The sequence below is a fragment of the Crotalus tigris genome, unplaced genomic scaffold, assembly GCF_016545835.1.
Source record: "Crotalus tigris isolate CLP2741 ecotype Arizona unplaced genomic scaffold, ASM1654583v1 scf7180000020218.1340706, whole genome shotgun sequence".
Classification (NCBI taxonomy): domain Eukaryota; kingdom Metazoa; phylum Chordata; class Lepidosauria; order Squamata; family Viperidae; genus Crotalus; species Crotalus tigris.
The window spans coordinates 526,249-550,665 of record NW_024097911.1 but is presented as its reverse complement, the minus strand read 5'-3'; the positions used below and the strand labels follow the sequence as shown (position 1 = coordinate 550,665).

The window sequence follows — 24,417 nt, the reverse complement described above, 5'->3', positions numbered from 1 at the left end:
CCTGCCAAGCCTCTAAAGTTTGATCATGTGACCATGGGGATTCTGCAGTGGACATCACTTTGGGCATGGGTTGCAGGTCCATTTTGTCAGCACTGTCATAATTTTGAACAGTCACTGAATGAATGGTTGTAAGCCGAGAACTACCTGTAATTATCCAGGAAAGCAATCAATTATGACTTCTCCTCTTCCCTTGCCTAGACAGACAAGGCCAACTCTACCTTTTCCATAGTGTGATGCAGTGTGCAGGGATCCTCTATGATGTGTCGGAAAAGCAGGGTGACAAGAGGGGTGAAGCCGTTGAAACCAGAGCTCTGCGTTAAGCCCAGGATCATGCGCGTGCTCTTGAGTTCAGCAAACATCATGGCGTATTTGTGGTGGCGGGTTAGACGCAGACAGAGGCGCAGGGTGGCGTGCAGAGTGTCTGGCTCCACAGGCACACCCAACATGCTCACACAGGCCCGGATCAAGACTGTCACCATCTCCTCCGTCAGGCCTTGGATTAGGATCTCTGAGGGTTTCACCTCTTCTGGTGGTGCTTCTTTCTCTGGGGCTAGGCTATCTGCAGGCACAGGGCTATCTGATAGGGTTAGAGAAAATAGAAGTGAGTGAACAAGTTCAATCTGTGGTTTGTGGTAAAAACCAGACCTAAGAATATGAATGTAGTACCATTTGCCTTCTCCTCCTTAACCTTGCTTTCCATTTCTTTCCCTTCCTCCAATGTTCTCTCCAGTTCTTGTCCATTACTTTCCTTCAAAGCCTTGCTAAGCCGGGGGACCCTGAGCAAGGTCAGCATTACTGGCCTCCTGTTTCCAGTTTCTTCATTCACCTTTGCATCCAGGAAACACACCAGAAGGTTAGAATCACCCCACGTGCTTATCCCAAATCCAAACATCTGAGCAGAGAATGGAAAGCTTATACCTGCACCATTGTGGTGAACTGCACCGTGTAGCGCCGCCGGCCAGCAGTGAAACGAACACTAGTCTCTCCCGCTTTCCAAGCTGTGTCAATAGTGCTATTATTACTTGCGCTGTAGCTACACCACCGGCCCGAACGATCATCAAACCAACGCCAATTGTTGCCATTAGCCTGAAGGTACTGGAGAAAAATTAGCAGACTATTAGATGTCCCCTTTACATACAATTCTAGGCATGCCTAACTCAAAAACAAGTCCTAGGAGATTACAACTGTGGTTATATGCCTGAAAGAATAAGAGTCACCTTTCTATGAAGCAAGGCAACTATTCGGACATGAGGCAACATATTTCATGCAAGTTTTAATTTAAAATTGGAATGGCAATGGAATGCAGGTATTGTTAGGAACATAAGCTATCTTCAAATCTGAAGTTGGATGCTGCTTCTTTATCATGCATTGTATGCCAGGCAGCTTACTCCAGATTCCTAGGTGTAGTGTACCTCTTAAACTACACACTATTCAGCCTTCCCCCAGCAAAGGAAGCCAATTCTAACAATGATAAAATACTTTGGATTGAATGTGAGGTACAGAAAGGACATACGGCAGGGTACCATTTCAGATTAAAGGCATGATGGAAAATGCAGGATGATGTAAAACAAATGGAATCAGCACAGAAGAAAATATGGAAGCTATCATCAATATGATAGAATTGTCCTCCCAATTTTACAATCCACATTCACACATTCCACCTTAGCAGTGTGGCAATCCTGAGCCACAAATATTCTCTTCTATTGGTACTTTGTGGGAAATTAGCATAAAGGCTTATGTAATCTGAATGTTTTCACCACTTCAACAGCCGGAACTTTTTTTCCAACAAGAACTTCCAACTTCTCTAAAACCACCTGGGCTCATACCTTGTTCATTTGGGCTCTTCTCTTGGAGGAGATAGCTGTTTTCTCATAGAAGTCAATTAACAGTAATACTGGGGTGATCCACCTATAGGAGAAAATGGATAATGCCAGGAAAAGCAGCACATTTTTTTTATTTATATTCTGACTTTCTGTGCAATTGCATTAAAAAACAATCTCATTAAATAGATCTGGTTCACACTAAGATGCTGTAGCCCAGTGATGGCGAACCTTTTAGAGACCCAGTGCAAAAACTGCAACCCAAAACCCACTTATTTATCACTGGGTGCCGGGTGGGTGTGGCCGCTCTGGTTATGGCCGCAGACTGGGTGGGTGGGGCCAGGGTGGCGGGGGCCAGTCCCTCGCCATCTCTGGGGCATGGCACGCATGCCCATAGAGAAGGCTCTGAGTGCCGCCTCTGGCACACGTGCCATAGGTTTGCCACCAGTGCTGTAGCCCATATAAGATTGTAACTCTGCCAATATTGCCAAGGCCTTCTGACTTTTCCACCTTTTAGTCCAGCTTGATTGAAAAGCATGGAACTCTAAAGACCTGACAGCAGGCAGAAACCCCATCCAGCCCTAGTTTGTAAATGCATTCTATGTTACTAAATCATCACAAATATAAATTATCAAACTGAAATCCACCATCAAAGCACAAACAGGTCTGAGGCAAAGCCTCAGTACAGCATAAATTTTAGAAGCTGAAATTAGGTTAGGGGTTTCCAATTCTAGTCTATTACTTATTACTTACTTTGGTGTCTGCACTTCCTTTTGTTCCTTGGCAGCTTGGAGGCAAGGCTGTACCACTTCCAACAGTTTTATCAAAACATTGAGAATACCACTTGATTCTACTACACGAGCGCATGGCAACTTCAACTCCTGTTGGCAGTTAAAAGGAAAAAGATCAGCACCCGTGCAGTTGAGAGGAAGTAGTCTAGATAAAGAGTTCACCACTGAATTTTTTTAAAAAAAGTTTTCAACTACGATACAGACAACAAAAAAGGAATTCAAGATTTGTAGCCTAAAACTTAAAATGCACTTTACTGCACAGGCCTTTAGTTCATATGCCGGGGGGAAAGGGGGGGAGATAAACTCATCAAATTAGGTTGACATGGAATGCAATCTACAGTTCTTTTTTTCTCTCCCTTTGGGTTTGTTCAATTTATTTTATTCTTTTTAAACTGAAAATGTTCACTAAAATAATAAATACAGTAACATGAACACTTAAATAAGAAGTGGACAACATTTCATTGTTTAGAACTTTCATACTGCCAAGCAATTACTCTTCTATAGAAAATGCTGCCATCTACCTGAATTCAAAAGGAATTGCTTACATATGCTTTCAATGGGCAAAGCTGATGTCATTGGGTACTTTAGAACTCAACTACCATTCATTCTTGTTACCATGGCCAATGATAAGCCAGTGATAGCTGCAGGCCAAAACATCTAGAGCAGGGGTGTCAAACTGCCGACCTGCGGGCCAGACACGTCATCAGGAAACAGCATCCACCCCAACTGCTGGCAATGGAGAAAAAGCTCCGATACGTCACGCGATGTCACATGTCTGACCTAGAGTGTACAAGCTCCCTATTTCTATTGCAATAAGTAGAATTCTAGATATCATCTTAATTAAATTAATTAAAGGCATCCTGGCTCCAAAAATTGACCTTTTCCTTGTAGAGAAGTTAACTTAATAGTTATTGCAGAAGTTTAGAATAAACTCCATATTCTCTCCAAAAGCAGCTGAATCATTGCATGATTCTTCACTGTCACAATCAGTACTGGAAAAGATGGCTATGGGTGAATAAAGCAGCTAACAAAAACATAATGAATTAAGTGGTATTCCTAATCTCATCTATGCTTTAAATTTTGGAATGAAATGTAGCAATCAGTACAATGAAACAGCAAGAAGACAGCCACGTGCACACACGTCTTAAGCTACTGTCTATAATGGAACGTGTAACTGTTAAATGTTGTTATCTTGCTCACCCTACCACTTCCCAGCCAATCTTCGTGTAACTGTTAAATGTTGTTATCTTGCTCACCCTACCACTTCCCAGCCAATCTTCCCAAGATAGGAGTGAAAGACAGCTATTGGATCCTAAGTGAAAAAGTGTCTTGGATCTGCTGTGCATGCACTTTCTGTAATGCTGGCACCACTTAAAGCTCCTTTCTTGAGCTCAAACCATAGATATCAGTCTCACCTCAAATAGTAAAGTTAATAGCAGGATACGTGTGGCCAGGTTGGAGGCCTGAGGTAGTGTAGCCATCTGGCTAATCCATTCAGAGACAGTCTTTGTATCACTTGTGGTGAGGGGCAGAGCTGCCTTGATGAGGACGTCAGCAGCTTCCCACACCTGCCAAAGGAAAAGTATATTATCAGTGGCACTAAGAAGCCAACCAGCAGGATCATATCTGAGTCCTTTATGAGCTATGTTCCTGTTTTATTAATGAAATTACTTTTCAATTTACACAGTACCCGGAACGGAATACTATGCTTACCCAGATTTTTCACCTTGGATCTTCTAATATTTTTATTTCAGTCTGAGCATTACTTTAAATATGTTTCCCAAGATAGAAGTAGATAATTTTTTTTGCTAATTGTGAAAGATAAATATCATGCTTATACCATTATATTTAATAAACGTGCATTTTGGTTTGTCATCAACTACATACTTATCACTGGATTAATTTTTCCTGAATATAAATCTTTACATCTGTATTGCTCCAAAAATCATATAAAAGTTGTGGATGTTTGTTTAGCTTAACTATGAATCTTTAGGCCTTGAAAAAAATACTTTACTAATGAATAAGTAAAATGTATAAACATACACAAACACCCCCACCAAATCTTCCAAAAGCACGGACATGAGAAAACATGAGCAATAAAACTGCAAATAAAGAAGGCATATGGATCACCTGTCATGTAAGATCCGAAAATATAAACTCAACCCAAAGTTTATAGCTTAGTATATTAGTTTGATCTAGTATGCAGAGAATATAAAACAGTCTGGTCCAGATATTCGAGACATTATGGGATACAATCCTCATTACGCCCAATGAGGTATGGTTTTGGCTAAAAATGTAACCAACTAGAATCAAAAGCTCCTGGAAAGGTAACTTTTTTGTCTAAAAGTATCTTAAGAAAACACAGATGCAATGCTTTCTTAGCATAAAAATCTGATCTACCTGATTGACAACTTGTTTGAGGATCATATCTCTATAATCAGCTCCATTACGTTTGATGGCAGTCATAATGAGGTCACAGACACGGTACACTGTATCTGGGAGCTCATCCAGCAGGTGAAAGCAGCCAGGTAGCATTGTGTCAGTGAAGTTGTGCAACTCTTCTTGCTCAAGAGGTTCTGCATCCTGGAACTTCTCCAGACACTTGGCTTCCTCTTCCTCCTGTTTCTCCCGAGCCTTGCGTTCTTCTTCTTCTTTCCGACAAGCAGCTTCCTAGAAAGAAAGAAAGAAAAAACAGCTATTTTATATTTACTTTAATCTGCTTATATACCACTGGTTTTAAAAAAAAATGGTTTGGGGCATTTTACAGCATAAAAACTGCCTTGCCTCCTTTATCTCTCCTACATGGCAGATCATTAAAAAATGTTGGTGGAAAGCCTTTCGGTAGGGAAAATGGCAGTGTAGATGCCTCCAACGCTCTCAGAAACATTGTCACAGCTTGTTTTGCTTCCTGCAAAGGGGGGGGGGGCTCCTTCCTTCCTCTGGACAGAAAGAGGAAACCATTTGACCCCAGGACTGTTGCTCCTTACCAGTGACTTACAGAAATGGAGGTTTCCTCAACTGGCTTGTGAATTGAGCAATGGGAACAGTGATCCCCATCGAGTTCTCAGCTGTGATGTGGCCTTATATATGGATGCTAGGAACAACCTCATTTCTAAATCATATTTTGGGTTTATTCTTCTTTGAAGCTAAAGACACTGTTTGGAACAGATAAGTACTTCTCTTTGGAGACTATTTCTGGAGCTATATGTAAATTGAAACATTGGGATATTCTTCTATTTGCTTGACCCCTTCTTGTTAGGGTTTCTGAAAGATATGGATTTTGGTGAGAGTTTTCTTCATAGAATCAAGTTGATGTATACATAACATTTTGAAAAATTTGAATGGTGATTTGATTAAACCATGTGATATTCAGAAAGGGACACAATAAGGTTGTCCCTTTGTTGTTTAGATTGGTTCTTGAAATTTTGAATAGAGATATTAGACAAGAGAAAAAATACAATGGCTCTAAAAATTAAAAATAAGTCCTTTAAACTGAAAGTTTTTGCTGGTGATTTGGTTTTCAGTTTATAGGACTCTGAAAGGGACAGAGTTTTTAATGAAAAACTGAAATGATTTTGGCACAGCTACAGGCTTCAAGATTACTAAAAATCCAAAAATGTTGCTAAAAATATATGAATGCAAAAGATCAAGCAGTAATGAAGCGATCTAATTTTAAAACTGAAGAACAGCTTACATATTTGGGTATTACTTTAATATGAATTATATGTTGTTTTAAAATAATGATGTCAAGGATTAGGATTACAACAAGACATGCAGAGATAAGAAAAATTACAATTATCATTGTTGGGAAGACTTTCTGTGATTAAAATGAATGTTTTATCTAGAATGTTATTTCTATTTCAGAAATTATCCATATTGATGACTACCATTTAAGCAGGGCTCCCCAAAAGTGGCAGGCGAGTCTGTGTATGTGTTTGTGTGTGTGTGTGTGTGTTTGTGTGTGTGTGTTTGAAATACTGGAAACTAAACTGCTTATCTCCCACTAAATACATACATACTTTTGTATACAGTTATCTTATTGTCAATAAAAGTTGGGCTTTATGCTAATCATAATTGCATTTTTCACCACAATTCTGAAACATTAGATATAAGAATGGAGTACTAAAGATTTTTCTTCTAAAGTTGAGCAATGTTTTTTTTTTTCAATCCAGCACTGTGAATCACAATATGAAGGGGTTTTTTGTTTTTGTTTTTACCTCTGGGGATTCAGCCCTTTGGTCCATGGGGATGTCTTGTCCCAGGGACATAGCAATGGCCCTCATCATCTGATCTTCTTCAGACATGCTGAGATCCTGCCAGACAACCCACAAACAGGTCTGGAATATTAGTGATTGGCTACTGGAATGCAACTAATCTGCATTTTAAAGGAAACTAGACATTTGTATGAATCTAAAATTGTAACATTCGGGTGGGAGTAGAGCTCTCTTTTGTATACACTCATCAAAAAACATTTTCTAAGCTAAAAGCATCAGAATCATATATTAATTAATTAACTGATGATTGCATATTTCGTCTTTTAGAATTGGGGAGTGAAGGTGTCCAATATTTTATCAGTATCTAGAATGGGACTGGAGCAACTCCTGCCACAACCCTGACTTCTACACAATCAATACAGATTCTGGAAAGAGCAATCTAGCTTAACTGTTGTGATAAAAATGAAAAAGATTCAAAGCAAAAAAAAAAGATACATCAAAAGGAGAAAACATTATCTGTCCCACCCTTTTTGGCTCTGCTTGCAGCTGGCTTAAGGCCCATTCATCAATAACATGTGGACCCCCCAATTCCAAAGCAATGCAGCTTTCAGAAGAACAAAGATTGGGAATGAATGATCTAGAATAAAGGAAGCTAAGAAATTTCTATAAGTCAAATAATCTTAAACTGCTAGATTGCCTCACCCTTACAACCCCACCCATAAGGGGTGGAGGATGTGTCAGAAGATACTCTGTGGCTTGTTCCATGGTACTGGTGTTCAACAGAGCTTCCATAGCATGCTCTCGTGTAAAGCCCATGTCCATCAGCTGAAAATAGGCAGAGGCAGAAAACTTCATAAAGGGATTGGATATGCAAGCAGAAGACAACCAGAAGACTCAGTTTAAAAGTAAACTACATCCCCCAAGGAAAAGGGCTTAAACTAAGAATGCAACTTTTGCAAAGCACTAAAATAATGGAATGATTTCTACCTGCTGAAGCTGCTGCTGGTTCACTTGTGGCTCCCTTCGGGCACCACCCTCTTCTTGCCCTGCCTCTTCCTCACTGCGTGCTCCCTCTTTCTCCTTGCCAAGACGCTCACGGATGACTGGCTCTCCACGCAGGATGTGACACAGGATAGCTAACATGGACTCTGCCATGCGTCCTCCATATACTTTCAGTGGCTTACGGTTCCATAGGTTTTTGATGCAAGTGAAGGCCGCCTGCCCAATAGAGAAGAAAAGCTAGCAAAGGTAGCCCTACATGGGATTTCCTCCTTGGAAAGTCAGAAATGGCAGTATTTTGCAGTTTCTAGATACAAAAAAATCACTTATAAAGGGGAGAGGTTAGAATGCATCACATAGTGCACTCTACACATAAAAGATAGAATAAGATACAATTATACAAGGGATATGTAGGGGCAAACATTAAATGCTAATAAGTTGGAATTTCAGTAACATTTTGAACAACAAAACAAGATAAATCGGCTATTTTATACCACAAGATAACAGATTCTTATTTAGACTGATCACAAAGAGTTTCTGCTATAGTAAAGTCACATTACAGCAGCAGCTGGTGTAACAGCATATATAGTTCTATATATTTCACTTCCATATACCCTTTGCTTTATCTGAAAAAGAAAAAAAGAGAGAAACTGCAACTACTCACCTTCTGCGTTACCACAAGGAAACGCAAAGCACTGAATTGCAGGTAGTTCTGCCCACCTGGTAGCTTTGCAGGCAAGGAATGGGGAGATTCCAGCACTGTGGTAGGATTCACCATTTTCTCCACCAGCATGAGCCAGGCATCCAGAAACTCCCCTGTGCCATCAGGCAAATCCGGATGTTCCAATCCTTCAGCAACTGGAACTTTGCCTCCCATAGAAAGGGCCCAGTTGAAAGTCCTGGAGAGGGTGGGATGTGAAGTGATTATACCTGTTAAGCATGCAGTTATTATTTTTTCCTACACAATCCTACCAAAATTATAACCTTGCCCTGGAGCCTTTCTATCAACTGCACCACTGATCTGAAGGAATTTTTCTAGATCATCTTGTGCTGCCTCCATGTTTCTCACAATCGTGAATCATTCCTGATAAATCTTTCTCATTGTTGCCACGTTCAGGGGCCAAGAACGGAGTTGGCTTTAATTCCCAATAATGGTCTGTGTTTGAAATATAAGGATTTGGGCCAATGTAGTATCTATACGAAGTGCTTTTAAAAATATGATTGTATTCCAACTATCACAATGGTAATGTCATACATTTTTTCTAAAGTATTCCCTCTTTTCAAAATATTTCCCTTTTCTAATTCATGTCCTGATATAATAACTGTGAATCTTATCTAGGACAAGAATTGTTGCAACACGTTCCTATTAACAGATAGCCAGTTCATGTTTACTTTCATTTGAGTATGTCTTTGTGGAATAAGCAGTCAATGCAGTTAATTCTGTGGCTGCTTCAGAGTTGAAGGGTCCACTATCTCAATTGTTGCCACATTCCACCATGCACTTGCCATTCCAAGTCTCCTAGCTCAATGCCAGCAACTGCTGCTGTATCAGATCCATTAGCTCCTCTGATGGCCAGCAAACCACTGGATAGCGAGAGCTGGACCATAGGATGCCTTTCTAAAGCTAAGAATCAGTCCAGCCTGAATAAAAGGAAAGGACAATCCACACAACGCCAATAGTCCGTTCACTCCTTTTTTCTTCTGAAATTGTATGCTTAGCCCATGATAATCCTATTTTCATCAATGTCCTCATCTTACAATTATTCTACTGTAGATATCACTTATGATGAAAAAGTCAACGATCTTCTCAAACATCTAAAGCCTCAAACTCATTGTTTGGAAGATAAACTGGCTAGTGGATTCTCAAAAGAAACAATTGGGATTTTAGCTGTGTCTTCAAAGTCTTTCATTCTCAAACCAATAGGCAAAAATTATCTAAGTTTAATGCAGGTTTTAGATTTTCTGCTCTCCTTACTGGTGGGTTTTTTTTTTTGGGGGGGGGTTGTCATTTAAAGTTTATTTAAAAGTAACTTCAGCCTTTCATAGTTTGATGAAATGTTGTATTTCTTCACCCAGTGATTAAATATTTTCTCAACCGTTTTTCAATATTTAATTGCCCATTCTCATACCATCCTTTCATGTAATTCATCTCTTTGAGCAGTTAGCTTCCAAACAATTCAAGCTGATGGCAATGCATCGTTTGTAATAATGAAATCTTCTGTAGTTGTTGCCATGGTCTATGTTAGGTTGTTCCAGAGAACTCAGATGACTACACTGTGATGAGTTTTATCCGGTCTTTTACACAAAATCATTCTGCACCAAGATCTTTCTTTCCTCTCTAAGTTCTTTCGATCTTAATGAAGAGGTGCTTTTCCAATATTCTTTCCAAACCTGGCTCCTGATTGGCATAAACATTGCATTCACTTGATATTTGACAGCTGCTATCTTTTATTTGGATAGCATCTTTTGTCTCAGAAGAACTACATACACTACCATAATCCTTTCAAAGGTTGGCTCAATGCTTTTCAAAAACAAGTATTTGTATCCATCAAACTCCATTATCAATTGGCTCATAAACTTGTTCCAGTTTGAGAAACTCCACAAAGACACTGGAACTCTCAGCAGGCAGATTTCTGAGAGGCATATTCTTATCTAAAATCTGCCAAGCAGCAATAGATTGCTGCCTTTTAAACTGATTAAACAAAAATTTATTGGACTCATTCTAGAGGGGATGCAACACTGTGCTCTGCATTTTCTTAACTGCCTGTTTCATTCCAGGTGCAGTAACTAATCACCCTTGTTTGAATTTCAAAGACCATGATTAGCTAATGAAATATTTCATAGTTCAAATAAACCAGCATGCAACTTACTCAAAAAGAGCATTATGGCCTCCAGAGCACAAGAATTTTTGCAGCATCAGGTGGTAAGGATATTTTCTCTCATCAAACAGCATTGGTGAGGTGAAACCGACAGAACAGATGAAAAAAGTCAAACTAAAAGCAAAAACAATTCTGTTAATCAAGCAAACTCAAAACCGTGCTGCTGATTTTGCAAAATGTAGCAAAACATTATTATCTATGAAGTCTAGGACAGGCTTTCCCCTTACCACAAACATTGTAGGATGACCCCGAATTAGTGATCAGCAGGACTTACCGGAAGCGAGGAGTGGGTGTATAAGGAGGGGGCTGCCAGGAAAGCCCCTTAGTGAGTAGTTTGGTGAGTGCTGAAGCTGTTGAGCGAGCAGCAGGAGTGGGAGCAGTAGTGGTGCTAGCAGCATGATGGCTCCTACGTTGTCTTACTGGAGAACCAACACAGAGTTTGACCAACAACCCAAATAATTCTGCCAAAGCACGTCCTAACCTAGAAGATGCTGAGAGAGAGAAAGAGACAGACAGACAAAGAGAGAATAAATTCAATTTTATGTTATTAAAAACAAAGAGGAAACGTGATATGCTCCAAAGCAGATTCTCCATCTCAAGTCTCTTTATCTATAAGATGAAGAATTTGGCTACACAAAAGGCTCACAGGTGTTCTTGGAAAATCAAAATGGTTCATGGCTGTAGTTCAACACTTGGAAATACTGTATACTGACCTGCTTGGAAGAAAACAGCAAAGGCAGGTTCTAGAAGACTAGAGAATACAGTAAGCAGCAACTCATTATTTTATTTTCTTATAAACTGTGCTAGGATTGGCTAGGATTCATCGTAACAGCCATGTTGTTAATACAGAAGCTTTCTAGTCAGGGCAACCAGTAAGAGAACTCACAATATGCTCCCAATATTCAAAATGTGCTCATTGCTCCAGAAAAGTTGTCTACCTCTGTCATAAAAATTATTCCAGCATTTTAATATAGCTATACTAGCAAAGGATAACATTCTAAGCCTTTATCCTTACAAATCTGGAAAGGGAAGGCAAGTCACAAAACAGAACTATAGTTAGAGTTCTCTAATCACAGGTATTGCATTCCATTCAAAAGTTTTCCTCTTTTTTCTGAACCAATTCCAACAGATTTTTTTTTTCTTCACCTGATAGAAGGGGCTTGATCTGCTTGATTCGAGCTGCCATGGCTGGGGTTATTTTTGACTTCCCCTTGGGATCAGAAGAACTGGGCTCATCAGTTTCCATTGGTGCCAGGGTGTCACCATCTAGGCCAATTCCTTCTAGCAGGCCTTGGGCAGAAGCCTCCATGGTTCCAGCTCCCACTGCTTCTGGTTCACCATCTGCAAAAAGTAATGCTGATAAATTATCCATTCAAAGATCCTTCTGCCAGCCTATTTCCCACAATTTCACTTGGGAGGAACTAAACTGTTCATTAAATTCAGATATCAATAGAACCTAATGGAATCACCACTACAAGCATAGAAATCTTTAGAAGCTGGAAAGACCTCACACAATAGGTAGACTAAGTGTGGGGTTTGAGAGAGAAGATAAGCAAAACTGTGTAGGGCACGGGTCGGCAACCCGCGGCTCCGGAGCCACATGCGGCTCTTTGAGCCATCTCCTGCGGCTCCAGAGCCGCCTCCTCTCCCTCCTCCTTCCTGCTGCCCCCCATATGCTGTAGTCCCGGCTGGGGCGGTGGCGGGGGCATCGCTTCCTGGGCCGTCCCCAGGCCAGCGAGCCGGCCACGTGTTTGCTCGGGCCGGGCGGTAGCCCCAGCTGGGGTGGTGGCGGCAGGGGCATCGCTCCCTGGGCTGTCCCCAGGCTGCCGAGCTGGCTATGCGTCTCCCCAGGCCGGGCTGGGCGGCAATCCCAGCTGGGGTGGCGGCAGGGGGGCATTGCTTCCTTGGGCATCCCTGGGCAGCCAAGCCGGCCTCGCATCTCCGCGGGCCGGGCTGAGCAGCAGTCCCGGCTGGGACAGCGGCGGCAGGGGCATCACTTCCTGGGCCATCCCTGGGCTGCCGAGCTGGCCACATGTCTCCCCGGGACGGGCGGCAGTCCCTGCTGGGGCGGCGACGGCAGCAGGGACATCACTCCCTGGGCCATTCCCGGGCTGCCGAGCTAGCTATGCGTCTCCCCAGGCCGGGCTGGCGGCAGTCCCGGCGGCGGCAGGGGCATCGCTCTCTGGGTCGTTCCCGGGCTGCCGAGTCGGATATGCGTCTCCCCAGGCTGGGCTGGGCGGCAGTCTAGGCTGGGGTGGCGGCAGGGGGGTCATCACTTCCTGGGCCGTCCCCAGGCCGTTCCCTGGGCAGCTGAGCTTGCCACACATCTCCCTGGGCCGGTCCATGGTGTCCCGGGTGCCTTTCAGTGCCTCCTGCCCCCCTCCCCTCCCTGCCCCTTCGGCACCATCTGCCTTTCATTCTCTCTCTCTCTCTCCTCATCTGGAGAGAGAGAGAGGCAGAGAAAAGAGAGAGAAAGAGAGAGAGAGAGGGTGACTTGTTCAGGCGAAGAACCAGTGGGGGCAAGACGAGGTAAGTCAAAAGATGCGGAACTTTCGTGCTAGCATCTCCCGAACCCTTGTTATCCCTGCCACAGACTCGGCTCATCTGCCCTCACTCTCTTCTCCCTGCAGACGAGGCTGCTTGCTTCAAATGATTGGCTACTGAGGCCCGGGAGCCAGGCAGGCAGGCAAGTCTCAACCGCAGCATTTTGTTGGTTGTTTTGCGCACGCGCGACACTGACTGGGAACAGAGCCAAGCAAGCTCTGAGGTTGGAAGTCCCTGCGGCTTGGGAGCCAGGATCTTCCCCCTATCAGTCCCAAATCCCAAGCAGGATACACCATATTGGGATTGGAAGCGAGCAGCAAGGAGATGGTCTGTCTCTCTTCCTCGCCGGCTACTGAGGCTCCCTGCTGGGCGCAGTCGGCCTGAAGCGGAGGAGGGTCAGGGGCCTTTCAAAGCTTGACATTGGGAGAGCCTTTCAGGAGAGTGCAGATGAACAGTAGCTCTCCAGATATTGATAACATACAGCATTTGCCGTCCCTGCAGCATAATCAATGCTAAGTGAGAGGTGCTGGCATTTCTCTTTGTCAGAATGTGGTGAATCTCCGAATGCCCATCTCTAAGCGAGGAAGTTAAACGATTTGGTAGGTGAACTGGTTCTGTTAGTAAAGGGGGGGGTGAAGAGAAAAAGAGAGGGAGAGAGAGAGGAAAGAGAGAGGAAAGAGAGAGAGAAAGAGGAAAGAAGAAGAAAGAGAGAAAAGAGAAAGGGAGAGGAAAAAGAGGGAGAGGGGGAGAGAGAGGAAAGAAAGGAAAGAGAGGAAAGAAAAAGGGAGACAGAGAGAGGAAAGTGGAAAGAAAGAGGAAAGGGAGGAAAGAAAGAGAAAGGGAGAGGGAGAGGAAAGGGGGAGAGAGAGAGAAGAAAGAGAAAGAGAGAAAGAGAGGAAGAAAGAGAGAGGAAAAAGAGGGAAAGAGGAAAGAGGAAGAAAGAGAGAAAAGAAAAAGGGAGAGGAAAGAAAGAGGGAGACGGGGAGAGAGAGGAAAGAGAAAGAGGGAGAGGGGGACAGAGAGGAAAGAGAAAGAGGAAAGAGAGGAGAGAAAGAGGGAGAAAGAGAGAGGAAAGAGGGAGAAAGAAAGAGAGACTTCCAGTTCCGGAACGCGGCGACGCCGGTCGTACCTAGAGACTTGCCTCCTTGCCGTCCGGAGTTTCCTTCGCCAGTAGACCCCCTAGGGGGTCGAAAGTCGCCCTGCAGGGGCGACCACCGAAGAGGAGGCTTGCTGGTAGATAGGGGAGGGCGGCAGCTCCCCTGTGTCTCCAGCTATCTCCTTAGGGCCGACGGAGCAAAGACCGGCCTGAAAGATGACCGTTCACCCTGCTGCACCAGCCGAAAGTCGCACTGTCATCTAAGCGTTACAGACCCACCGCAGATGATCTGGGTGAGAACCCTTCTACTCCTCTCCTCACCCCATGCTGTCTTTGCCTGTAAAAGCCTTTCTTGGAATTATTTCCCCATCTGGAGAAAGCGGCTTTGGTAATTGTGGGAACAAAGGCGTTAAGACTATATTTTATCTTTATTTATGTTGAGCTACTGAAAAGATTGTTTGTGTTTTTTTTGGAATGGTATCATATTGGCAGAGTACTTCTTTTTCCATTCTGCTTTTAAAAAATAGAAAAAAGAAAAAAATGGCGTTTGAAGAAGGGTTTTTTTTTTAGCTTACTGAGAACACCTACTGGTCAAAAGTAAATATTGGATTGTTAATTACTTGGATGAGATGGTTCTGGCCTTCAAATTGTTTTTCAAGAGGAAAGATAATTTGAGCCAGCTGTATGAACTGTGGGGGTGGATGATATTTAATTGTAACCTTCACTAAAAAGAAAAAGGATTTTTCTTCACCTATTGCTAAAATGGAGAAGCCTCAATCACATCTAAACTTTAAACTTATACTGGAAAAGATCTATGAGGCCAAAGAAGAAATATGTACTACAATAAAAGAGTTTACTACAGAACTAAGAGCCAGGATGCCTATTCTAAATTTTAAAACTGACTCCCAGATTACACTTGACTACTCTACAAAACAGATTATACAAGAAGAGGATTTAACTGAGAATAAAAAGAATTTTACCTTGCCTTACAAAGAAGACCAGGAAAAGCAAAGACTAAATTTTGAGCTTTTGATGCAACAAGGCTTTATGGATAAGAGAAACAGAGGACCTAATCAGAGACCAAGATGGTTTTCATCAAATCAAGTGACACTACAAGTAACGAAAAGAGATGCATCATCGGGAAGGGAAGCCTTGCTATGGAAACCTACCTGGCATATGAGGAAAGCTAGAATAAGATTGAAAAATGAAATTTAAAATCCTACAAACTGGATTAAAGGCAACCTAGAACTATGGATTTATATAAGAACTAAGATTACGAGTTTGAAGTAATGAGATGTCTCAGATTTGGACTGAATTAATAATTAAGTGAATTTTAATTAAATAAGATGACCTGTTTGTTTCATAATATGGATGTTTAGCTATGATAATTACCTGGTTGAAATTTGAATTTTACTCAATGGATTGAAGTGACTTAAGCTTTGATGCTAGACTGTCAACTTAAAGAGACCGGCTAATTGAAGGATTAGATATGTATAGAATAGATTGATAAATACATACATTTAGATGTGGCTAGGATAGATCAATACTTTTGCTTAAAAATGAGATTTTTATTTTTTTCTATATAATGGACTAAAGGCAGTTTAGAATATTAAGAATGTTTTTTTTAGAATGCTAGGTTTACTTTGATGAAAATTATTATGTAATGGAATGAAGAAAATTGAAGAGATGTTTTAGATTTGAACTGAATTATTAATCAATTGAAATTTAATAAGATAGCATGACTCTTTGATGAAATGGATGTTATTAGTCATGATAATTAACTGGTGAGCTTTGATTTTGGTTTAATGGATTGACATGATTTAAGGTCTGATATTACCTTCCTAGCTTAAAGAGACTGATTAACCGATGGATTAGATAGGTCTAGGATAGATCAATATTTTATTCTAAATAGAGGAGACTAGTGGAAGAAGAAATAAATAAGATTTTGATAAAATTAAAAATGTAGAACATACTTGGAAGGGATATTTGAACTGAAAATGTTTTTATTTAAAGTTAATTTGATTATGGTATTGTAAATTAACGAAGCTTAAAAACAGGTTTAGGTTGAATAAATTTAAGCTAGAATTGGATATTTTAAATATATTATGCTATTTGAGGGAAAAAGAGAGGAAACACTTGATGTATTGATTGTACTACGTATATACGTTTTGTTTTAGGATGTTTGATTACCCCAGCACCATGGTGTGTCCTGAATACTTTGCTTTAAGAAATTAAAAAACCAATAAAATTTGTTTAAAAAAAAAGAAAGGAAAGAGAAAGGGAGATGGAGAGGAAAGGGGGAGAGAGAGAGGAAAGATAAAGAGAGGAAAGAGAGGGAGAAAGAGAGAGGAAAGAGAGAGAAGAAAGAGAAAGAAAAGACAAAAAGAGAGGGAAGGAGAGAGAGGAAAGAGAAAGAGAGAGGAAAGAGAGAGGGAAAGAGAAAGAGAGGGGGAAGCACAAGTACCTCACACACACACACACACACACACACACACACACAGTGGGGGAAGAGGACTGGCAGACCAAGGGCAGAAAGAGGGAGAGGGAGGGAGAAGGAGGGAGGGACAGAAAGAGAGAGAGAGAGACCCTTTTGACATCTAAAATGAAGATAACACTGCATATATCCATATCTATATAGATATATAGATCCATCTGTGTAGAAGGTTTTAAGGGAGAGGAGGGGGAGAAGTAACTTGGTGATAATGATCACATACTGGATTGTAGAAAGGCTATGTGCCCTCTTGAGTCACAGATGCAGAGAGGTGGGAAAGTGAAAGCTAGTACGCATGTAGATGGGGAGAATGAGGACAAACTGAGCAATTATGTAACAATTGACACAGGTGCAACGATTGGCCGGTTGGGACCTGTTACGCGGTCCAGGAGTCAAGCGCAGGCGCTGGCTTGTTTATAAATGTCTCTCCCACTGATTCATTTGCACCCTGATGATGTTGGCAGGAGCCAACGAAAGCTAGGTCTGCTTTTTAAAAAACTTTTAAATGTTTTATATTTAAACTTTTAACGTTTTATAAAACTTTTAATGTTTTAACTTTTCCTGGTGCTCACGTTTTATTTCTTAGTATCTCTCTCTCTCTCTCTCAAGGTAAAAAAGGATATATGCAGTGTATGTTAAAGGTAAAAAAGGATATATGCAGTGTTATCTTCATTTTAGATATCCAAAGGGTTTTGCGGCTCCCTGTGTTTTTTTTTTGGTAGGAAACGGATCCAAGTGGCTCTTTGAGTGTTTTGGGTTGCCTACCCCTGGTTTAGGGGATCAAAAGAGCAAGACAGGAGCATTAATTTCAAATGAACTTCAAACTCTCCCAGAATACCTCATTAAATGATACTTTCCCATCAACAGATAAATTTCAATTTGGGAAAAAATTGATTATATGCAAATGTAGTCTCTTTTGTTAAGTCAATACTTTTTGTCTGATAAGAAAATGATTTATTAGTGTTGAAGTTGCTTCAATAAAGCATACAATATAACAATAATTTCACTGCTGTATAGGAGGAGCCTAAGAAGATTGGTAAGAAAGCTGGCTACTGTACTTTGCCATCAGGGGTATGCAGGGCAAAATGCTTCTTCCGCCAAATAGCCTCCCCCCAATACAGTTTTTATGGGATAGGAAATCTAAATTTTGTATCAGATCTCAACTCAACAGGTAAGAGCATCTACCTCCCAACCATACCTGCTTTTTTGGCTCCCGGGGTAGCACTTGGTACAGTTTTCTCTTCCTTTGGCACCAATTTCTGCATGTCAGCCTGGCCAAATTCACATCCTGAAGGTAAACTGCAAGCATAGGAAAGATCAGATTAATGCTATAAGTAGCACCCATCTAGCAGATGGATTGGTTTCTCTCACAACAAGAAAAATATATATAGTAACTTGGAGCAATGGAATGAAGTACAACAGTGCCACAGGGACCAAGGATTGTAGACAATATTAATACTGAGCCACTGAGGGCTCAAAAGCTACTTTAGACCATTTCCGTTTCTATTTGGCCTCCTGTCAATTCCCTTCCACACAATGAATAATCAAGCCTCAAATAACTTTGGACTAATACTAAAAGCCTAGCTAAAGAAGCAGAAATGGAATGATTACGTATTCTTAGGGGTGCTAAAAGTAGCCATGAAATGGCTGGAACTCAGTTCAGCGATTGGTGAATTCTTCCTCAACCAACTGGCTCCAAGAAGATGTGATGGATGTGGGAGAGAAAGTTCATGCTGTCTTTTTTTTTTTTAATTGAAATTTTTATAAATTTTTTACAATGAAATCCCTCCCCACCTCCCTCCCTCCACCCCCCTTACCCCTCCCCCCCTTCCCAGAGCTGAATACAGAGCTAAAAACAGCAAAAGAAAAAACATAAAAATTAAATAAACATCAATCAACTATACATAAATCCTAAAAAATTTAAAAACCCTTTAACTCCATTACATTAAAATCCATAACAACTTTACACTATAAGTTATTCAAAAGCTAAATAATACTTTCTAATCCCATATTTATTCTGAACAAAATTTACCCATCTTTTCCATACAGAATTATATCTCTCTTGTGAATGGTCTTTCAGATAAGCCGAAATTTTAGCCATTTCTGATAAATAAGAAACTTTAAAAAACCATTCCTCTAAGGTAGGCAAGGAATCTTTTTTCCAATATCGCCCAATCAATAACCTTGCCGCCGTAATAAAATTCAGCATTAAAATAATCTCTTTACTATCACAATCTTCAATAATACCTAACAAAAATAATTGTGGTGTAAATTTTATCCTTCTATTAAAATTTTTTTGAATATTCCACCAAATCTTAATCCAAAAAGCCTTTATGTTTCTACATGACCACCAAATATGATAATACGTTGCATCCATACAACCACATCTCCAACATTTGGGCTGTAAATTGGGATACATACGAGACATCTTTTGTGGATCAAGGTGCCATCTATAAAACATTTTATAAAAATTTTCTTGTAAATTTTGAGCTTGGGTAAACTTAATATTCCTCACCCAAATTATCTCCCATGTATCTAATGGAATCGGCTCTTCAAAATTTTGAGCCCACTTAACCATACAATCCTTAACTACCGTATATGCCGGCGTATTAGGCAACCCGGCGTATAAGACGACCCCCGTCTTTGTCGCCAAGCCGCATTCCTAGAACGTCATCTTATATGCCGGAAACTACCAGTATTTCCGGCATATAAGACGACTCGGTGTATAAGACGACCCCCGTCTTTGGCGCCGAGTTTAGCGCTTGCGGAAGTCGTCTTATACGCCGGCATATACGGTAATTCTGTTTCTGAATCCAATTCCACCAAAACATTATAAACTCTTTTTATATGGGCTCGATTTTGATCTCTAATTTGTTTCACCAAATTCACATCTTCCGCAATAAAACCCACTTTTTGATCTATACTCCATCTTTCTAATAATTGCCTATACTGAAACCATGAATAAATAATATTTTCTTGCATTAAGTCCTCCATCGATTTTAATTGCCACTTATTCCCTTCCCACTTAGTCAATTGCTTGTAAGAAATCCTATCCATTATCACTCCTTTCCTTATCCCTTCTATAGCGTGCCCAGGAATTCCCCACAGTGGTATTCTAGAATTTAACCTATAATAATTCTTCCAGAAACGCAGTAAAGCAATTCTTAAAACATGGGATTTAAAAACCCTATCCACCTTTTTATTATAAATTAAATACGCATGCCATGCAAATAATAAATCCCATCCTTCCAAAAAAAGTATATCTAAGTTTGTTAAGTTAACCCAATCACTAATCAAAGTCAAAACCACCGCATCATAATACAATTTTAAATTCGGCACCCTGAGTCCACCTCTCTCTCAAACATCTTGAATAATTTTAAGCTTAACTCTTGTTTTTTCCCCAGCCCAAATGAATCTGTTAATACCCTTCTGCCATTCTTCTAGATTTGCCTCTTTCTTTAAAATAGGTATCATTTGAAACAGAAAAAGAAATTTTGGCAGAGGATTCATTTTAACTGCAGCAATTCTCCCTAACAAAGATAGTTGCAATTTTTTCCAGTCATTCAAATCCTTCTGCATTTTAAGCCATAACATTTCATAATTATTTTTATAAAGTTTTGCATTAGAAAGTTATATAAACCCCTAAATATTTTATATTTTTTACAATTTCAAAACCTGTCAAATTAACTAACATTTCCTTATCCGAATTAGACATATTTTTTGTTAAAATTTTAGTCTTATTTTTATTAACTTTAAAACCAGAAACTTGCCCATACTGATTTATAATCTGCAACAACTCTACTACTGAATCAGTTGGTTGAGACAAAGTAACAGTTCATGCTGTCTTTGATCATTTAGGGAAGATGAACAAAGGGCTTCCACTTTACCACATTCTGCAACATACCCTTGCATGTACACTACCCCAACACCTGACATCTTTTACCCAAGGGAACCGCTGACACACTTGAATTGGTTCGCTAAACTTATGGCCTTTGCTCTAGGGGTCTTGTGACCCAAATGCCTATTTATAAATAAGCAGTTTCTCTATCCATCTCCAGCCCAGCAATTTTATACCACCAGCAAAGTAGGCTTCACATCTATCATGTGCCCATACCTGTTTGGTGTGCACAACGACAGCAGCACAGTGCTTTCCCATACTAGTGAACAGTACAGCTGGCTCAGCTTGCTCAGCACACTCAGACCCAACTGTGAACCCCACTGGTTTACTGAGATGGCTCTAATTTCACTCTGTAAATGGAAGAGAAAATATGTTGCTGAACAACTGAATTCGGCATTGGTGACATCAAGCAGCAGAAAGAAAGAAAGAAAGAAAGAAAGAAAGAAAGAAAGAAAGAAAGAAAGAAAGAAAGAAAGAAAGAAAGAAAGAAAGCAGTTCTTACTTGTCCTACACGGCAAGTATGCACAAACATCATGATGTAAGCATGGGCCGCTGTCAGGGCATGGAGTAAGGGTGTGGCCTGGGCAGACAGAGTAGCATCAGCTACATTGCCAGCACACGCCAATTCCCGCAGCAGAACCGAACCACCAGGTTCCTCGATGGGTCGGTGCAAAGGCTCCAAGGAAGAGAGGATGGAATCCAGTTGAAGCAACCCTTCTTGCAGCACTTTTGGCTCATGAGACAGTGTCTAGGATACAGAAAACAGAACTAGTGTAATCCATCAAATCCTCTGATAATATGTAAGTCTTTGCCTCACACCCCGTTCCAAACTCTAATCCACAACGTTCAGTTTAAAGTCATGACTCATGGTTTACTAAACATCCATCAACACTCTTTCTCTTGTCTTCGTAGATATTGTATTCATACACTGAACAAATTGATGTTCAGAATCAGTAGATTTTTTAAGAAAAAAAATTCTCTTGCTAACCACACTAACACTTCTCCATATTCACTCAACATCTGGCTCACAACATTCAACCAATTTATGCCAAATGCAAAAAACAACAGCTACATAGAGGTCCACACCCCACTATAGCAGGGATTAACAGTCTGTGCCTCCCAGGTGTCATGACCCGATATCCCATTTGGGGCCCCAGGAATCCTAGAATATTTGTTTATTTATCTGACATCTCTAAGAATGTTGGCGGCTTAAATAGAAAAAAAAATACAGTTTAAAGTATCAGTTACAAAAATAAAAACACAATAGAATAGTAAAAAAAATGAAAAAAATAAAGCTAGCACCAACAAATTAGTAGAAGGCTATTTGAAAACACTGATTTTCATTAGTTTTCAAAAGAAAGAAAGAAAGAAAGAAAGAAAGAGAGAGAGAGAGAGAGAGAGAGAGAGAGAGAGAGAGAGAGAGAAAGAAAGAAAGAAAGAAAGAAAGAAAGAAAGAAAGAAAGAAAGAAAGAAAGAAAGAAAGAAAGAAAGAAAAAAAAACTAATGGAGTGGGAGTTAGTCTGATCTCAACAAGAACAATGTCAGTGCTACTACAAAAAACAGCATGTTCTCACTTCAGTGGGAGTTTTTGCAGTTTCTTCCTAATAGATCTGATTGATTGGACCAACCAAAACAGATCCAAACTGGACCCACAAACTAATTGGTTACTAATGCAGAATCCACAAAAATCAGTGTTGTACACTCCCAAGACAGGGAGCCCCAAGATACGTGCATTACTGCATTCTGGATCAACTGTAGTTTCCAAATACTCTTTAAAGGCATCTCCAAGTAGAGCATATTACTGTAGTCTAATCAAGTAGTGATGAGGGCATGAGTTAACTCTAGCCAAGTCTTCTTGTCCCAGGTAAGGCCGCAACTGAAGCATCAGCCAAAGTTGGGCATAGGCCACCTTGGCCACAGCTTTCATCTACTTATCTGGTAGGAGCTGTGAGTCCTGAATGACCTCCAAGTAGAAAACCTGCATTAAGGAGTAACTTTGGAAAAAAAAATCAGCCACCACAGATCACCTTAAAAACTTCCTGATGTTTGCTGTTGGAGGGAGGTTAAGGGATGGAAGGTACCTGCAGTGTTTAAAGTACCTATTTGCTTCTTAAGTACCCCATAAACCCTCAAACCAACAAAGTATCCAAGGATTTCAATTTCACCTATGCTAGTGGTTTCATAATATGTCTGACCCTATTTTCTGTAGCTCCCCCAGCAAGGAAAGAAGATAAATTATGCCTTCCAACCAATATAATGCATAAGCCCTGTCTGTGACAGGACAGAATCTTTAATTGATTACACATTGAATCCTTTCTGACTATGTGATTGTACAAGTAGTCCTTGACTCAAAGGTGATTTTTTTAAAAGACAAACTGAACTTTCCCATTTTTCTTTAAGATGTTTTATTTCTCATTCAAGAAGCTTCTTCAGTTTGTTCAACAACTGAACAAAATTGTAAATTAAAGACTGTGTGTACATGGATTTATAAAGACACAGCCCACTTAAGATAAACAATCATACATAAAACCCAAATTCAGATTTGAGATGATGAGCCACTGAATGAAGAAAAAGGAAATAATGCCACAATTCACTGCCCTAAGAGTCTATGAATTACCAAATTTAATTACTTATCATTCCAAAATTGCTCACTAAAATATGGGCTTCCTGAAGAGAAAATGTTGCACATGCTGACAAAGACAATCAGGTTCTAAAGCCAAATTGCATTCCTAAAAATATCCTTCCCAGTGAAGTACAGTAATCATATCAACGGCCATATCAAAAGTTTGTGGAAAGATATGACCCTATAGGTCAGGCATGTCAAACTGCCAGCCTATGGGATGGATGCGTCACACTGAAACCGCGCTCACCCCATTGCCAGTAATGGGGAAAAAGTCCCGATATGTCACGCACATCACATGACGTCGCAAGTTTGACATGCCTGCTATAGGCGGACATACAGATCTATAGATTGCCATTGTAGTGCACATTTTCTTGATCCACAAGTGTCAATCTGTTATTTAAAAGCCAAATAAGCCTTTATACTGGGAAACTTGAAGAAAATACAGCAGCTATGAATGGCTGAACACAAAATTCCTGGGACATTTTTACACTGTCCTAGGATACAAAAATTCAACTTTATTTTTACCTATTAAAATTCACAGCATCTTTGCTTAGCACATATGAAAGCATATAACTTAAGGATAAGCAATAGGCTACATGATGTATTAGTGACCGGCCACTATAAACCCAAACTGGAGAATGGCAAGAGGTCCAGGTGTTATATCACTGTTCCTTTCGGAACAACATGCAATGATTGAATTCAGGTAGTCCTTGCTTACCAACCACCTTATTTAGTGACTATTCAAAGTTACAAGAGTGTAGAAAAATAGCCTTCTGCAATCACATGATCACCATTTGTATTCTTCGCAACTGGCTTGTGACAAGCAGAGTTAGTAACAATTTAAGTCACAGTCACATGTTTCCCTTAGTGACCGTGGTATTTTACTTAACGGCCGAAAGAGAAGTGAGGTTGTAAACCCGTCATGGTCATGTGATCTTCCGCTTAGAGACCCGAGTTGCCAGACTCAATTGCTGTTGCTAAGTAAGGACTCCTTGTATATAGTCGTATGCAAAAGCGTAGGCTCTCTTGACCATACTTTATGTACTTGCTTTTGGATTTATC

General features: G+C 40.5%; 1 protein-coding gene across 14 annotated transcripts in view; it reads right to left on the bottom strand.

The window, feature by feature from the left end:
* Window positions 1-24,417, bottom strand: part of HUWE1 (HECT, UBA and WWE domain containing E3 ubiquitin protein ligase 1) — a 118,771-nt gene that overhangs the window by 32,666 nt on the left and 61,688 nt on the right. For 13 of the 14 annotated variants that reach the window (XM_039366001.1, XM_039366000.1, XM_039366002.1 and 10 more), the window contains 17 exons: window positions 21,235-21,480; window positions 20,949-21,082; window positions 18,033-18,133; window positions 11,850-12,044; window positions 10,978-11,194; window positions 10,695-10,817; window positions 8,489-8,723; window positions 7,813-8,043; window positions 7,528-7,650; window positions 6,829-6,924; window positions 5,012-5,281; window positions 4,027-4,179; window positions 2,574-2,701; window positions 1,827-1,908; window positions 919-1,095; window positions 667-826; window positions 219-577 (listed from right to left, as the gene is read on the bottom strand). In XM_039366001.1, the coding sequence (XP_039221935.1) occupies window positions 219-577; window positions 667-826; window positions 919-1,095; window positions 1,827-1,908; window positions 2,574-2,701; window positions 4,027-4,179; window positions 5,012-5,281; window positions 6,829-6,924; window positions 7,528-7,650; window positions 7,813-8,043; window positions 8,489-8,723; window positions 10,695-10,817; window positions 10,978-11,194; window positions 11,850-12,044; window positions 18,033-18,133; window positions 20,949-21,082; window positions 21,235-21,480 (3,030 nt within the window). The remainder of the gene's footprint in view (window positions 1-218; window positions 578-666; window positions 827-918; window positions 1,096-1,826; window positions 1,909-2,573; window positions 2,702-4,026; window positions 4,180-5,011; window positions 5,282-6,828; window positions 6,925-7,527; window positions 7,651-7,812; window positions 8,044-8,488; window positions 8,724-10,694; window positions 10,818-10,977; window positions 11,195-11,849; window positions 12,045-18,032; window positions 18,134-20,948; window positions 21,083-21,234; window positions 21,481-24,417) is intronic. The other variant, XM_039366011.1, reaches the window with a different exon arrangement.